Source organism: Corella eumyota, chromosome 1 (assembly GCF_963082875.1).
Source record: "Corella eumyota chromosome 1, kaCorEumy4.1, whole genome shotgun sequence".
NCBI lineage: Eukaryota > Metazoa > Chordata > Ascidiacea > Phlebobranchia > Corellidae > Corella > Corella eumyota.
The window spans coordinates 20,527,172-20,542,988 of record NC_137490.1 but is presented as its reverse complement, the minus strand read 5'-3'; the positions used below and the strand labels follow the sequence as shown (position 1 = coordinate 20,542,988).

General features: G+C 27.4%; 3 protein-coding genes across 3 annotated transcripts in view; all 3 read right to left on the bottom strand.

The window, feature by feature from the left end:
- LOC145741982 (cadherin-23-like) overlaps positions 1–7,589 on the bottom strand; it is a 37,113-nt gene extending 29,524 nt beyond the window's left edge. The window contains exons 1-19 of the mRNA XM_082559700.1: positions 7,535–7,589; positions 7,087–7,316; positions 6,884–6,934; positions 6,692–6,784; positions 6,470–6,556; positions 6,227–6,361; positions 5,961–6,116; positions 5,615–5,815; positions 5,189–5,313; positions 4,729–4,855; positions 4,051–4,206; positions 3,522–3,677; positions 3,248–3,309; positions 2,717–2,881; positions 2,286–2,358; positions 1,985–2,099; positions 1,515–1,672; positions 1,047–1,136; positions 264–407 (exon numbers count right to left, since the gene is read on the bottom strand). Of these exons, the coding sequence (XP_082415826.1) occupies positions 264–407; positions 1,047–1,136; positions 1,515–1,672; positions 1,985–2,099; positions 2,286–2,358; positions 2,717–2,881; positions 3,248–3,309; positions 3,522–3,677; positions 4,051–4,206; positions 4,729–4,855; positions 5,189–5,313; positions 5,615–5,815; positions 5,961–6,116; positions 6,227–6,361; positions 6,470–6,556; positions 6,692–6,784; positions 6,884–6,934; positions 7,087–7,316; positions 7,535–7,589 (2,379 nt within the window). The remainder of the gene's footprint in view (positions 1–263; positions 408–1,046; positions 1,137–1,514; positions 1,673–1,984; positions 2,100–2,285; positions 2,359–2,716; positions 2,882–3,247; positions 3,310–3,521; positions 3,678–4,050; positions 4,207–4,728; positions 4,856–5,188; positions 5,314–5,614; positions 5,816–5,960; positions 6,117–6,226; positions 6,362–6,469; positions 6,557–6,691; positions 6,785–6,883; positions 6,935–7,086; positions 7,317–7,534) is intronic.
- A 1,299-nt stretch (positions 7,590–8,888) lies between these two features.
- LOC145763668 (peptidyl-prolyl cis-trans isomerase-like) lies at positions 8,889–11,029 on the bottom strand. Its single transcript, XM_082575171.1, has 5 exons — positions 10,858–11,029; positions 10,470–10,589; positions 9,837–9,933; positions 9,671–9,746; positions 8,889–9,192 (listed from the first exon to the last, which is right to left on the bottom strand). Exons 1-5 carry the CDS (start codon positions 10,927–10,929, stop codon positions 9,060–9,062), a joined length of 498 nt encoding a protein of 165 aa, XP_082431297.1. The 5' UTR covers positions 10,930–11,029; the 3' UTR covers positions 8,889–9,059.
- Positions 11,030–11,690: 661 nt separating this feature from the next.
- LOC145750178 (N(6)-adenosine-methyltransferase non-catalytic subunit METTL14-like) lies at positions 11,691–15,577 on the bottom strand. The gene is made up of 10 exons (XM_082566143.1): positions 15,483–15,577; positions 14,972–15,139; positions 14,492–14,639; positions 14,157–14,292; positions 13,834–13,930; positions 13,342–13,545; positions 13,107–13,185; positions 12,618–12,729; positions 12,150–12,274; positions 11,691–12,050 (listed from the first exon to the last, which is right to left on the bottom strand). Exons 1-10 carry the CDS (start codon positions 15,546–15,548, stop codon positions 11,692–11,694), a joined length of 1,494 nt encoding a protein of 497 aa, XP_082422269.1. The 5' UTR covers positions 15,549–15,577; the 3' UTR covers position 11,691.
- Between the last annotated feature and the right edge of the window lie 240 nt (positions 15,578–15,817).

Sequence of the window (15,817 nt, the reverse complement as noted above, 5' to 3'; positions counted from 1 at the left end):
ATTTAAAACCATTTTTAAGTCTGTAAACTAAATTAAAAGGTGTTTTTTAACCCTTTTTCTTAAATTGTAAAATATCGCATGTAAGAATTGTAAGTAGTATTATATAAATTTTACATACTTTTCTAGCTGTTTTTTTAAGAAATAATTTGAATAACTGATCTCAAAAAATATCAAAAAAATGTCTAAATCCAATAAAACAACATTAAATTTGCTAATCTGTGCTTTCTAATGATAACTGCTTTAAAATAAATTTAAAATCTTACCTCTAATACACCGATGTAGCCAGCATCAGTAGAGTTGGTTGTAATTTTGAAGGCACTACTTGTGGAAAGAGGGAAACTGTTTGGTCCAATTTGGTACTGAATATTGTTATTTGGACTACAACTATCGGCATCTGTAGCTTGGACCTACAAATTTAATTAGAATTTTACAAATACTTAGTATGGCAAATAATGAGTGATTGAACCAATAAGTAATATTAAAGTAAAATAAATCTGTACTAACAAAAAATGGACCAAATCAAAGATAAAAAATAATTGTTAGAGTTAGGTAACTTAAAAATCATTATTATTAATAATAAAAAGCATTATTAAATTTTAATTGTAACTGCAAAATTCCTTTTAAATTCCATGCATTCAACAATGTAAAAATTTTATTATTTAGCTCTTAAATAAAATTTTAAAGCCGTCGAATATCAAACATTTCTAATTATCAGGTTAATAATTATACAGGAAAAGAAATAAATTTATAATGTCAATATTTATTAGTTAATAGCTCCACAAACTTTTTACTAATTAAAATTGCTCTAAAGTTTATTCGGTATTTAAAAAACAAATAAAGTTTAGTTTACTCAAGTACAAAATAAATTATTCATGTTATTTAACAAGAATTTTAAAATATTTTTAAAAATTATCAAGATTTTTAAGCCTATAGAAAAATGGTTTGATAAAACACAGAAAAAAGCAAAATTTATTTGTGTATTATCAAACCATTTATTCTGGTTTACTATCAATAAAAAATTGAACATTGAAAACAATATATCTTACTTCTACAACAACAACTCCTTGTTTAGATTTTTCAAGAACTTCTGCATTGTATTCAGATTCAATAAACGTTGGAGCATGGTCATTCACATCCTAAAAGTTTATATTAAACAACTTTATTTTATATCGTCTCCAATTGACTTATCAATATAAAAAAATGGTGGCCAGACATTTGAACCCCTGCATTTGAACCCCTTACATTTGAACCCCTTCAATTGAACCCTTTACATTTGAACCCCATACATTTGAACCACTATATCTGAACCCCTTTATCTAAACCCCTTACATTTAAACCCCTTACATTTAAACCCCATACATTTGAACCATTATATCTGAACCCCTTTATCCGAACCCCACACACTTAAACCCCTTACATTTGAACCTCTTCATTTGAACCCCTTACATTAAAACTCCTTATGTCCAATTTTATATATTTTTTAACCAAACTAAGAATAGTGTAAATATGTTTACCTCAATTAGAATTGTAACTTTTGTAGTTCCATTTAAAGGAGGATTACCTTGATCTTCAGCCATTACAGTCAACACAATTTCAACTGCACTGTTAGAACAATTAGCTATATCCTCAGGTAAATCTTCAAAATTGATTGGGTTTCTTACTTTAATCTCAGCTGAAATAAATTAAAGAAGTTCATACTATAACAAAAAAATAGTTTACCTTTATTATTTTATCAATGAAGTTAACTAAAATAGATAATGTTAAACACATTGTCATTAGATAATACAGACAAATATCTGTATAACTAATATTATTTTCTGCTTTTTAAATCAGACCAGAAAAATATTTTTTCTTGATGTAGGATGGTCAACTTAACATCAGTTACAATGGCCCAGTTTCAAGTTAACTTTAGCAGTTTAGGATATTAAAGATCACAACTGTTAAATAATTAAAAAAAAACGTTTTACAACAACTTTAAAAATACCTTCACCTCCTTGTTCAATTGGTTGTTCAACAGTAAAATTGTCCATAATTGGTCCACTAATAATAGAGTATACTATCTCACTATTAGGTGTGCCCGCTTCATCGTTGTCTGTAGCCTGAAAAAAAGGTAATTTCAATTTTATTTAAAGTAATTAAGTTAAAATGTTAAAACAAAATAAAATAGTGTATTTTTATATACTAAAATGGTAGGTAGTAAAAGATTAACACATGCGCTATATGATATTAAATATTTGAACTAGTTTTTAAACATAAACTTTTTAACTTGATAAAAAATAACTTACCGAAACCAAAAGTTGTGTGTCAAATTCATTAGCATTTTCCTTAATAACTCCATAATATTCTGACCTTTGAAATCTATAAAAGAATTACAAACTTACCATTAGAATATTCACACAAATTTGAACAAGTGTCTTAAAAATGTGTTTAAATACTTAAGTCGCATTAAGAAACTTTTTCTACAGATAAAAGTTAGTAATTAAAACAATTTTGCCAAGATGCAGGTACGCCCCCTTGCTAAACTTAAAACCAATTTATACTTATGTTATCAGGCAATTATATTCAATATTTTCCGAAACTGCCAAAATCAATTTAAAACTAGGTTAGAGCAACAAACGATACTTTAAGTTTGATTGTAAAATCAGCCATTTTACATTAAAAATTGATAAATAAAAAAAAATAAAATTTATAAAAAAATAAAATTAAGGTAACTAACGTTGGAGCCAAATCATTTTCATCTGAAAGTTGAACTTGCAGCGTTGTCATAGATACTCTACCCGGGCCATCAGTGGCAGAAACAGTGAGATAATAAATTGAAATTGATTCCCTATTTAAATCCGCGTTCACAGTTACCACTCCATTAGTTTCATTTATAACAAATCTGAAAAAAATCAAAATGTAAAGAAAATTGTAATTTAAAAAAAAAATCTGATTTTTTGATTGGTGTTATAATATTAAACTTTGTATCGAATCAATATTGAGTTAATTACTCAAGATGATTTATTATACCTTTGTTCAATAATTTACAATGAAAGCAAACAAAGATTTAATTAAGCCATGTTCAATAGCACAACAAAGGTATATTAAATGTTTCAATTTCAAAGTTTTAATCTTCAATTTTCAAAATATTTAAATATTTTTATTGTCTTATTTTTTTATATATGTTATACAACTTTGACATCCCAAAAACTTAAGTCTTGAAAAAGCATACATGTATTACATTTTGACTTGAAAATAAAGAACTTACTGTGTGTCTGGTTCAATTGAATATGTAATTTCTTTATTAATTCCAGTGTCAGCATCAGTGGCCTACAAATTATACACACAAGTTAAAACTTTTTTTCCCCTAACACAATCCTGAATCCTAAATTTAATCACGAAAGTTTTTCTTTAACTATAAACAAGTCTATCAAAAATATTTTATTTATGTGTAGCCTAGTTAAAAATATACATTTAAATGCATGTTATATTTAAGTTACATTTTAAAAATTACCAAAAAAACAGAAAAAAGTTAATCTTACTGTAATTGTTGTCACATAAGTTCCACTTAAAGCTGACTCACTAACATTGACCGATATTGGTCCCGATTCATCAAATACAGGTGAGTTATCATTTGTATCTTGTAAGTTTACTGTTACAGTTGCTGTTGCACTATTGCTTCCCTCTTTGGCAACAATCTTTAACAAAACCAAAATATTATTATTTATACAGCAAAAGACAAAGGTAAATATCAGCAATAAAGTTAAGCATTTTAGATTTTCTTAAATTTCGTTAGCAAATTTTAATAGTTTTAGATTTTTTTAAGGAATTAATAACCAGATTTGTTTGGACCGCTGGAATTTAAACAATGTTTATTGTCTCTAAAATGCTGTTCTAAGAAAAATTTTGTTTTTGCCTTAATGTTTTTTTTTTGATAAATTAATATTTTAGAAATACCAATCTTTTATAAAACATAACACTAAAAGACTAAATATTAACTTTGTACATTTGCATATTGCATTATTAAAAACGCATATAGTAAAAGCAGTAAAAATTTATAACTAAACTTACCGTAAATGTGTATTCTTGAACTTTTTCGTAATCCAAGGCACTTGAATTACTTACTCTCAATGTAACAACAGCTTCTCCCTGAGCTGACGTGGGTGAAACTGAAAAAACTTTTGCCCCACTGCCCTCCAAACTTATATCAAATTGAGCATTCATTGTCTGTAAAGTATAGTTGTTTTGTATTTAAATATACACAAATAAAACAAGATTTAAAAAAAAATTAAAATTGATTAACACAAAACAATGATTTAAAAATAGGAAAGAAAGCTTTTTTCAAGGAAGCTTAAGTTTTTTAACAAAAAAAGGGCAATGTAAAAATTACCTAAAACACTTTTTTCTTTTACCTGCAAATCCATTGAAGGCTTAAAGATATATCAAATTTAAATATTTACCAATCAACTAAACTAAATGTTTCTATTAAAAAATTTTAATAGTAAAAACCGAATAGCAAATAAAAAGTATCAGAGATTTTTAAATAGAACATACTGTTCAAAAACTCTTGATATTTTAATACTGTATATAATGAACAAAAACTCATCTATAATGTTGACTTCACCTAACTATTAACAAAATTATCTTGAGACCTAAGTCAATAAATATATATTATTTAATTTTTGAAAGCTACCTTCCTACTTGTATGATAAATAAAATTTTAAAAGAAATAAATCCAATTTTACTTACATCATCAATATCTTGGACGAATATATTAAGATTAGGTAAGGCAATTGCATTGGCTGTATTTTCATCAATCGAGGTATTGAAAACATTTTTTTCAACTTTTTTATCAAAAGAAAAGATGTCTTCAAGTCTAGTGTATACAAAAAATAAATTAAAATACTCCTTTTAAATTTAAATAAAATTGCTATTTTTGTCCAAAAAAGGCTGATTTTATGGCCAAACATAGAGTAAAACAAAGTTATCTAGACTCAGACTAAAGTTAATTCTTTTTTAATTATAATTGCCTGATTATTATTTGGTTTTCAACTCAGTAAAAGTTCATACTGTTTAAAGCACCTTACTTCAACATAGAAGTAAGGCTTTAAGTCTATGCCTTAAACGCATGGCATTATGTAGTGAAGCTAAGTGTTTCAACCACTTTCCATCTACTGATTAATAGTTAAATAAACATATTAAAACCTACTCATAAAATATTGGAGAATTATCATTTTTGTCAGTCACTTGTATTGAAACATCTGCTGTTGCATTAAATGGAAATTTAACAATATCATTGGAAAATGTGTTCTCATTGGGAACTACTTCAACCGCCTAAACCAAAATATGTAAAAAGTTTTAAAAAAGTAATTTAAAATTAATTTAAAACTGAAAATTATTATGAAGAACAAAAATGATGTTAGAACTTAAAACAATATACAATATAAGTTACACATATACTTAATAGAGTTTTATTTTATATAACTCTGATGTAAAAAGAACACTTTATAGCATTCATAGCTCCTTTATATATTCATTGAGGATTAAACCTATGACCTTATACAATAAAGCAAAGTGTGCTATTCACTTTATTGTGCCGCCTGTAAAATTACAAACAGCACAAAAACCTTCTCACCTGAACAGTGAACCTGTAGAAACCTCCATTGTCAATAACAGTTTGTGAATCTCTATCTATTGCACTTTGATTAACAGACAAAACTCCTGTGGTTAGGTTAATGGAAAATATACCATCCATTTCAGTTCCTAGTATTGAGTATTCCATGGCCCACTCCAAGGTATAATCTTGGTCTCTAGCTGTTACTTTTGCTTCCTCAGCCTATTTTAAAACACAAACATTATTTAATATTGAAGTAAAACAAGTGAGTTATGTCAAGTTGTCTTTTAAAATAAAAAGTAAATCATTTAAGTTACCTTTAATATAAAAAGTAAAAATACTGTCTAAACTTATAGTAACAACTTACAAAATCTTCATTTTCCTCTACAGTGAACTGATAAGAGGGTCTATCAAATATTGGTGGCATGTTTGGGCCATCTAAAACTTGAAGGATGAAAGAGGTTGTTGTATTTAGGGATTTTGTTCCCCCACAAGGTGGACTTGCTGGTTTATCCCCATTATCCTAAAATCAAAATTTATTACACAAAAGTTATGTAACATTACATGGCTAAAACTAATGTTAGTAGATAAATTTAAAATCGAACCAGAAAATGTCATAAATAAATAACTTACCTTTGCAATAATATTGGTAGCCAAAACAGGTAGCGTTGCAAAATCTAATCGTTTACCTTCTAGCAACACTACATCTGCAGTTATGGTTCCATCTGGATATTTTATGTTTGCAAACTGTAGCATATCAAGATCATTCTAAATACAAAATTTTTTTTTTAAATTATGAAAAATAAATTTGTTAGAAATGTTTTTTAGGTCTGTGAACTTAGCTTTGCTTAAACATTTAGTACATATTATACTTACAGAAAATAATAAATCCACAGCTCCAGCATTTCCATTATCAACATCTTGACTTTTAACTGTAAGTAATACATCTGCTGTCCATGGGTACTAGGTAAACAAATAATTTGTATTAAATAAATTTTAAAATATGTTTAAGGTTTTTCAAATTTAAATGATTTAACTTAATAGAAGACATAATTATTATTTAGTTTATGCTGGACATGTTATTTTATTATTTATTACTTCATAAATGTCTTGTACAGTATACGGTAAGTCGTAGAAAAATGGGGCATTGTCGTTATCATCTACAATGATAATAGAACTACCAGCTGATGCCTAAAAACAAAATATTGGTTAAAAATTGTAATCTATTTAATAATTTTTTAAATATGCATTTTTTAAAGTAAAAAGCAAAGCAGATGTTAAAAAACTTACAGACTCTGCACCACTTTTCACAAGCACGCCATTCTGAATACTATTGGTTATCTGGTAAAAATTATAATTTTGTTTATTAAAATTTGCATAAGTCAGTATAGTTGTACTTATCCCTACATATTATTGTAGATACCTTTTTTAGATAAAATAAATCAAAAGTCAAGTTTTAGTTTAAGAAATGCATTTTTAATCACACTGCTTACTTCATAATCAAACTTTCTAGTCAAAGTGACAACACCCGTTGATGGATCTACTTCAGCATAAGATCTTAGTTCTGGTGAAGTGATTTCATATACATAAGTTTCACCAACACCACCATTAGTAGCTATTAGTGTATAGATATCTGTATTAGCTTCCAGGCTTTCACAAAATTGTGCTCCCACCAGGTTACCTGTCATTGTGGCTTGGTCATGGGGTTGAAATACAGGTATCTCTAAAAAATGTTATTGTTTAAAGTAAAATAAGTAAACTGTCCTACTAAAAAAACTTTTTTATTTAAAAAAATTAAAATAGTCTTCTTTTTAACAAAAAGAAACTTTAAAAAGCTGGAGTTTAAAAGTTTTGTTTTGATAACTTTAACAAAACATGAGTGTTTAAATATTATTGAAAGTAAACTAATTAATTTAATCGAAATTAAAATATACCACTTACGTGCATTTATGTGACTTATAGAGCCCACAAACAAGATAATAAAAAATACCCTCATTTAACTGTTGTTAAGTTTTTTTTTGTACAGTACAGTTTAATACATATAAGATAAGCAATTCTAAATAATATACAATATAAATTAATCTAATATAAAACTAAATTATGTTTATATTTATCTATCTTCATTTGTTTTTTAAAAATATAAACATTATTAAATAAGTGTAGTAAATTTTAACTAGTATAACATTGAGACCTAAATGTTAAAAATGCACTTTAATAAAAGAGAACCCACAGTTCGACAACTACTTGAAATAACACTTTACCACTCAATAACACTTCATATTTTAATTTAAAGTTTTATTTTATCACTGTAGAATAATCTTCTTATTGACAATAAAAACTTCGAATTATATTTTAGTCTAACTAAATTGTCAAAAAAATTAATTTAAACAAAACTAAAAGAATTCTACCTATTAGTTTTTTTTTCTAATTTAACATAATATTGTAATAACTATTTTTTACTTTTTTTGTAAAGATTTTCTCCAAAAATATCTCAAAAACACCACAAAAATAAAACGGGTTCAAAAAAGTTATAAAAACTTGCATGGCACAATATATATAACATGAATAAATAAGCCCAACCCTATAAAAGAGAGAAAATACACATTGGACTTATAAGTGTTTAGGTGGTTAGGTTAATAATTAATGTAGTATGTTTGATGTGTATACATTGTTCATTGAAAGATTTGAGGTTATACCCAACGAAACAAATAGCGGTAAATATTTTTATTGTGGATAATTAAAAACGTTTTAAAGAATCGTAAAACATTTTATTAAAGTGTGAATGGTTACATTTGTTTCTTTTTAAGTAATATTGACATTGCAGTAGACTTTGAATAAGAGTTATATTAAATTACGTAACCATAAAATTAATGTAAAAAAGTAAAAAAAGACGTTAAACAATTTTTTTTTGTTTATAAAAAAAGATTATTATTGATGTAAATGCTTGGGTAGGGTAAGAGAAACTAACTTGAAGTTGCGGAAGACAATTTTGCATCGAGGACAAATAAATTTAAAATATGGCCGTTAACCATCAAGTGTTTCCAAATTTATTTTAAAACTTGTATATTCATGATTTTTACATTAACTTCCTTCTAAAAAAAATCTAAAACTTGTGGCAATACCTTATTTTATGTATGATTAAACCCCGCGGTTAACCTGTATAACTTTAAACCTTTTTTTAACCTGACAATCTGCAAAAAAAATATTTTAAAGAAAAGTTTTTTTTCACGAACTAATATTTATTTGCTGTTTTTTTTTCAAGTTAAATTAATAAAACTGACACACAAACCTACAAAAACAAGATTTCATATTTTTTCCAGTTATTTATTGGCAGCATTTATATCAAAAAGTTAATACAGAAGCAATTAAGTCATGATTATAAATCGAATTTTTTTTTAAAAATGTGAAATTTATTTTAAACACAAACTGCAGTTTATGGAGGCATTTATTTATAGTGGAAAACTTATTAACATTGACCACAATCTGCAATTACAACAGGCCTAGATGTTTTTCCACTTGAACTTCCAAATGTCTCAATTTTTTTCACAATATCCATTCCATTTGTAACACTTCCGAACACGACATGCTTGCCATCTAACCTAAAAAAAATTCTTTTGTTGTAAAAGAATGTACTGTAAGACAAAACTTTCGAAACTTAGCATGAAAGTTTTAAGTTTAAGTTCCCATTTTTAGTTAGTTTTTCGATTCCAAGACACAAAATTTGTTAATAGCGTTATCTTGTCCTTTTTTTATCGAGAATAAAATAGTCTAATAAAATCCTTGCTTTTACTAAATGGGGTTCTGGATTTATCCTTACTGCTTTAATGACATATTGCCTCTAAGTGACGCACTATAAATGGTATGCAACTCCTGTCGAGCTAAAAAGCAATCGGCAGTTTAAATTTCGAGCAGTCATAGTCAATAATATTTACTTGAGACCGGATTGCGTAAAAAAAAATACTTTAAAGTTTAGGTTGTAAAGTCGACCTTTCCACAACGAAGATAAATATATACACCAGTATATATATATATGAAAAAACTATTGTTTTATATTCAACTAAGCCTATAAAAACAAACCAAGCAGTTTGGACAGTGCAAAGAAAGAATTGTGAGCCATTTGTATTTGCTCCAGCATTGGCCATGGACAAAATTCCTTAAAAATAATTCATTTATTAAAACTAATTTACAGTTTTCGATCAGTAATTAGGACTTTTTTAGATTGCTTTCAAAAGTTAAAACTTACCAGGTCCAGTGTGCTTAAGTTTGAAATTTTCATCCTCAAACTTATTTCCATAAATACTTTTGCCGCCAGTACCATTATGGTTAGTAAAATCTCCCCCCTAAAAAGGTAATTGTACTAAAAATCAACACAAAAATTAATAATTTAAACATTTATATTACCAAACAGTTTAAAATTGTATAAAGATTGTAGCAAAAAAAATTGCAACTAACAAAAAAATAGTTGATATATTTACCAGCTAAAACATTAAAAATATAAATAAGAATTTAAAAAATTAAACTAAAAAAAGAACACGAAAAATACCAATTTCTACCTTTAATTAATCAGTTTAAATATCATGTATATACAAAGCAGACTAAACAAAAATTTTTTACAAAAGATTTTATTTGCAATTAATCTTGATAAGTTTTACTTTTAAACTGAATAATTTATTGTCTTTGCAACAATGAAGTATAATTAGTTACTTAAAATATTTTTCAAACAGAAACAGTCCTGTTTGCCAATGCCAAACACTATGCCATTGTAAGTCACAATTTTTTTATACTCCTTCACAGTCATAAAGCAAAACTTAAAAAAATAAAAATCAGAAATAAATACTATAACAATTTGCTACTAATTATTGGTTTACAATTATACCTGACACATAAAATCAGTAATAACTCTGTGGAAACTGGAATTCTTATATCCAAATCCCTTTTCGCCAGTGCAAAGAGCTCTAAAGTTCTCTGCGGTTTTTGGAACAACGTCAGCTCGAAGCTAAACAAAATTAAACCTTGACAACTTAAAAATGCTATGTTGCTTTGACAGTTTAGGTAAGAATTGCAAACGACTAATTGCAAAGCATAAGTTTGTACAGCTTTTTTTCTCTGTCAACAATGTCAGTCAGTTGGAAAATTATAAAAACAAAATATTAACTTATAAACACTTAACAGGTTTCCGCCCAAGTAAATTTCAAGTCCTTAAATGTCGTAAAAAAAGCACGTAAAAAATAAATAAAAAAATTAGTGATAACTAAACAATTTACCGTCATTTCAATTCGTCCAGCGGGAGCTCCGCCAATCGTGATGTCAAAAAAAACCTTTGGGTTATTAGCCATTTTCTATTTTTGGTACAGTCAAATTAACTAAAAATCTTCTAAAATAAAGACAAAATTCACGAAACCTGTTTTGCTAAAAATGTAGAAAAAGAGAATGATTTTTCTTTTTTTAACCACGTGGTCTCTAATGGAAATTTCCACTTGTAATATTAAAATATTCATCCGCCCAAATTTTTCTGTTTTGCAATTTTTAAATTTATAACCATGAAATATAACAGTAAATAAAAACATGATTAAGTAAAACTAGAATTATCAATTCTTAAATAATATCATAATGTAGATTTTATAAAAAAAAAAAAATTCTAATACTTTTTGAGGATAAACGAACTATTTTGTTTAGTTGTATTTTTCCTGTATGCCTTATTTGGTAAAAAAAACTTTAAAAATGGTGTTAATCGCATAACAGAAATAAAGGACTCGTTTTATAAAAACCAATACCATAGTTTAAAAGTAACATTGTTTAATTAAAAATTAAAGCTTTGACTAGTAAGCTACCCACATTACTTTTGTGGCAAAACCGTTTTTTAAGCGGGAATCAAACTTCTTTTTTATACTTCCGCTCTTTTGTTAAAAAACACAATTATGCTTATTCTCGACGTGCCTTATTTTAGACAATCTATACTGCCTAATAATTTAGACTGTAAAATGGTTTATGGGCTTAACAAAAAAATTTAATACAATATTGTTTTTGTTTATTAAGAACAGTATTAAAATCACAATTACTATCAATGTTTACATTTCAAAATAAAATGATTGCCTATTTTATCGTCCTGAATAATCTGCATTTCTTGAGCTATTATAATCACGGTTTCCACCTTCCCAGTTTCCCCTTTGACCCCAGTCCTTATTTCGTGACCCTTGAGACCTTGTTTCATTTTTAAAACTCGAATCTCTTTCTCTTGGGTCATGAAACGAGGGTGGAAAACCCTTTGGAGAGGTTATGGGTTCTCTGTTTCCGCCTGACATTGTTCTTTCTACTCTTGGACCTGAGGTGGGGTCACCTCGCCTCTGACCCATTGTGCCCAGACCTTTACCACCTCTAGTGCTACCTCCACGCTCCATCTTTTTGTCTCTAGGTGGGGGAGTTTTTGGGCGAAGTCTTTCAATTTCTTCAGTACATCCTTAACATATTTTTTTACATTGTCAAATATTTTCTATAATACTGTTACCAAAATACAGAAAAAATATTAAGTTTTGTTTATATAAGTATAACAATTTACCTGTAACGGGTCCAACAGGGTATTCTTCGCTTATTCTAAAATAATTACTAAACGTGTCCCTCTCGAAATTGCTGTTGGTTAGTTGTGGACCCAGTGTTAGCCAACCAGGTCTTCGTGATGTGTCCCTGTCAAAATAAAAGGTTAATATACATAGCTTTTCTAGTTCTTCAGTATTATAATATTATTTGAAGTGATTTCCAAAATATATACTGTCTTGGGCTTATTATCAAGTTACTCTAATTTCATAAGATTGGGTCTTGAATATTTTTGGTAAATATTGGGGTGATATAACTAATTATGAACCTGAAAAATAGCACTTTAACTTTTTTTTAAAATCAGGTGTCTTTATTGCCAAACTCTTGGATTTTACACTATTTAAGCATTGGGATTAAATGCCAAGCTAAAACACAGTGCGTTTATATCTACTGGCTGTTAAGTTAAATATTATCATTGTGTATACATGTTTACCTTCCAAATAAATGAAGCCTTCTTCTGCCTAGACAAAAATGTTCAATAATGTGAAATATTTCTTCCGGTTTTTCATTGCTACCAGGTTCCATTTCATCATCAATTATAAGATCTAAAAATATTTATAAACTCTGTTTAAACAAATGTTTGTATGCCCTTTTCTAAGTAAATTTTTGTCAAAAATTTGTAATTTTTTTCACATGGGAAGGCCGACTTTACAGCCAAAACATAGAGAAACATTTGCTACTGCAACCTATTATCGGTTGCCTTTAGCAGCCAGATATTTAACTAATAGATTAATTAAAGGCTGGAGTCTTTACCCTTTTATTGTGCCTTACTAAAGGACATATGACATGTAAGCAGTGGAGATCAAGCCCAGGCTTTTACATTATAAGGACAAGTGTTCTAACCACTACAGCAAGCTGTCAAATTTGTCAATATGATATTCAAATAAATAATAATAAGCCAAATGTAATAAATTCAAGCTACCAATATCGACGTTGGCATGGATAAAATCACCATCTGTACTCCTTCTTACCGTTCCCTTTATCCCCATTAAACAATGTTCCTTTTATAAAACAAAAGTTATTTTTATTTCTGTAAAGGAACAATATATTTTGATAATTTAAGTACAAAAAACTTTAAGACAATGTTTCTTGTATTAAATTTAAGTTTCAAAAAAAATAATGACCAATAAATAAAAAAAATCATTCTATTTATTTACCTTAGTTCTAACAAACAAAGATTCATCAACTGACAATGAATTTTTCCTCTTCAGGTTGGTCTTGATCCAACAAATGTCCTCGCATCTTCGGAAGCCCCATTTTTTGAGACAAAGTCTTCCAGAATCAAGTCCATCAGAAGAGCCACACCAAAGAAACACAAATGATCTTTGGGCAGAAACTTCTTCAATTTCAAGAGACATCACCTTAAAATTGATGTATTTTTTGATATTTTATAAATGCATTTAATTAGTAAGTAAATATAACTTTAACTTTATGTACAAACAACTATAAAACCATGTGTAAAAAAAAGATTTTTGACAATTCTCCCCATTTGATTTTATAATGTATACATTTTTTTTAATTGGTACCATCACCATTTTATACAAAAAAAACATAAAAAAAAAATTTAAAAAAAAAATCAAAACCGTAATTAAAGTTTTGCAAAAATTCTGTAATGATGATAAAATAAAAATTAACAAAAGTTGACTTACATCATTCCAAGTGGCTTCTTTTCCATTTAAGGGAATTCCTGCTTGTTTTTTATATTCTTCTAATGGTGGCTCAATAAGAATCACATCAAACTTACAACTAAAAAAGGCAAACAAAAAAAAAATTATATAGGTATAAAGTAGACTAGGTAAATAAATGAAATTGCAAATTCCTTACCATATTCAAATTATTTCATATAAGCAATATTTGTGCAAAAACATAATGAATATTAAATTCTTTAAAATATATAACATAATCAAAGTACCAAAATTGCCTGAAGGTATTTATTAATTAAAGATACACGTTCTTATCAAATATTTCTTACCCAAGATCCCTAAGATCAAAAGTGTTGAGATCACATTTAAGATAACTAGGAGGGGTGTTTGTTCTTCTGATTAAATCATCTTTTAATCTAATTAGGTCTTTCAGTTTGGGGTATTCACCAAACCTTTCTGCCAAGCCTAAGACAAAAAAGCTAAAGTTTATTCAATATCTTTTGAGATTTTTAATAATTCTTATATACATAGATTAGTTTAAATGCTAGTAGATTTGTTCTTGATTCATAATTTTTATAATTTCTTTTTTTGTTCTGTTTGTAAATTTTTATTGATTTTATTGAATTTTATGTTTATTTGTTATTGTTATTATAAGTATACTAACCAACATCTCTTATGTAATTTTGAGGTCTTTGTCCAGTATCCACATAATTCTGGCAGTAATCATTATGCGGGTTTAAACTTTGAGTCCCTTTAAGAAAAGTACTTGAACCCTTGTATACCTCCATACCCTGGTCTGTAGCAACATCTTTCTAATATATTAATATAGAAAGCAAGTTAAATATGTGGTTATAATTTTTAGTTTATTTATTAGTCTATGATGTAAGTAGGTCAACAGTACACCCAAATGACTGGCCAATCCAGTCTTTAACTGTGTTACAATTTTTAAATGTAGTTACCCTAGTTAAATTACCTAGTTGATAATTAACTGAAATGTGTTCATATAACTTATAACAGGATTAAGTCTTGATTAAGTTATATACGGTTTATAAATATTTTTCATATTAATAAAAAAGACAAAATACATATATAAACTATTTTAGTTCATTTAAATTGAAAAAAAGTGTTTAGCATGTACATGCACCTTAGTGTGTGATAGTTCATGAGTTTTATCGAATTTGTGAGATTTCTTTGGCTTTTTATCAACTTCAACTTTAGGTGGACTTGAAGCTCTCTTTTTGGCTTCACGAGATTTTTGTTCCTCCTTGCTACTTAATGCTTTGTTTAAATCATCAGCACTACCAACACCAAGCTAAATTTTGTAAAATAACAATGTAAGAACTTTAAAACCTAGTTGATGGTTTGGGTAAAATTTCAGAATAATTCGATCACTTTATTAAATTAAATGGCTCCTTTAAGTTATACTACCACATGTAAAAAGCTAAAATAAAAAGCTAAAATAATTTGTTGTCTTAACAAATATCAAGTTAAAATATTGATTACAAAAAAGTCCGTTTGTTTGTTTGTTTGATTTTACTTAACAACCCAAAATTTAAATAACATCAATTAACTAATCAGTTAATATATTTTGTGTGAAAAATTAAACATAATAATAGAATGAATGCAACCACGATTTATAATAAAAGCAACCCAACCTGCTTAGCAAGGATTTCCCTTCTTTTCTTTTGCCTTTCCCGCATATGCTGCAAACGTTGATCCATCTTTATTATATTATCTTTACATTCGTCAGTTCGTAGTTCATAAGTTTGCCAAAACAAAATAAAAATTTGCACGATACAAAAGTAAAAAAATCCCCTTAACCCACACCTTTTATACACAATAAAAATCATATATAAATGGCAGCTTTTTAAGTGATGACAAACATACTTATCAAAACAATGACAAACATACTTATAAGTGACGTTACAAAATAAAAAATAAAACGCAATTGTAATGTTTTTACTTGTTAAGTTATTCTTTAACAAACACA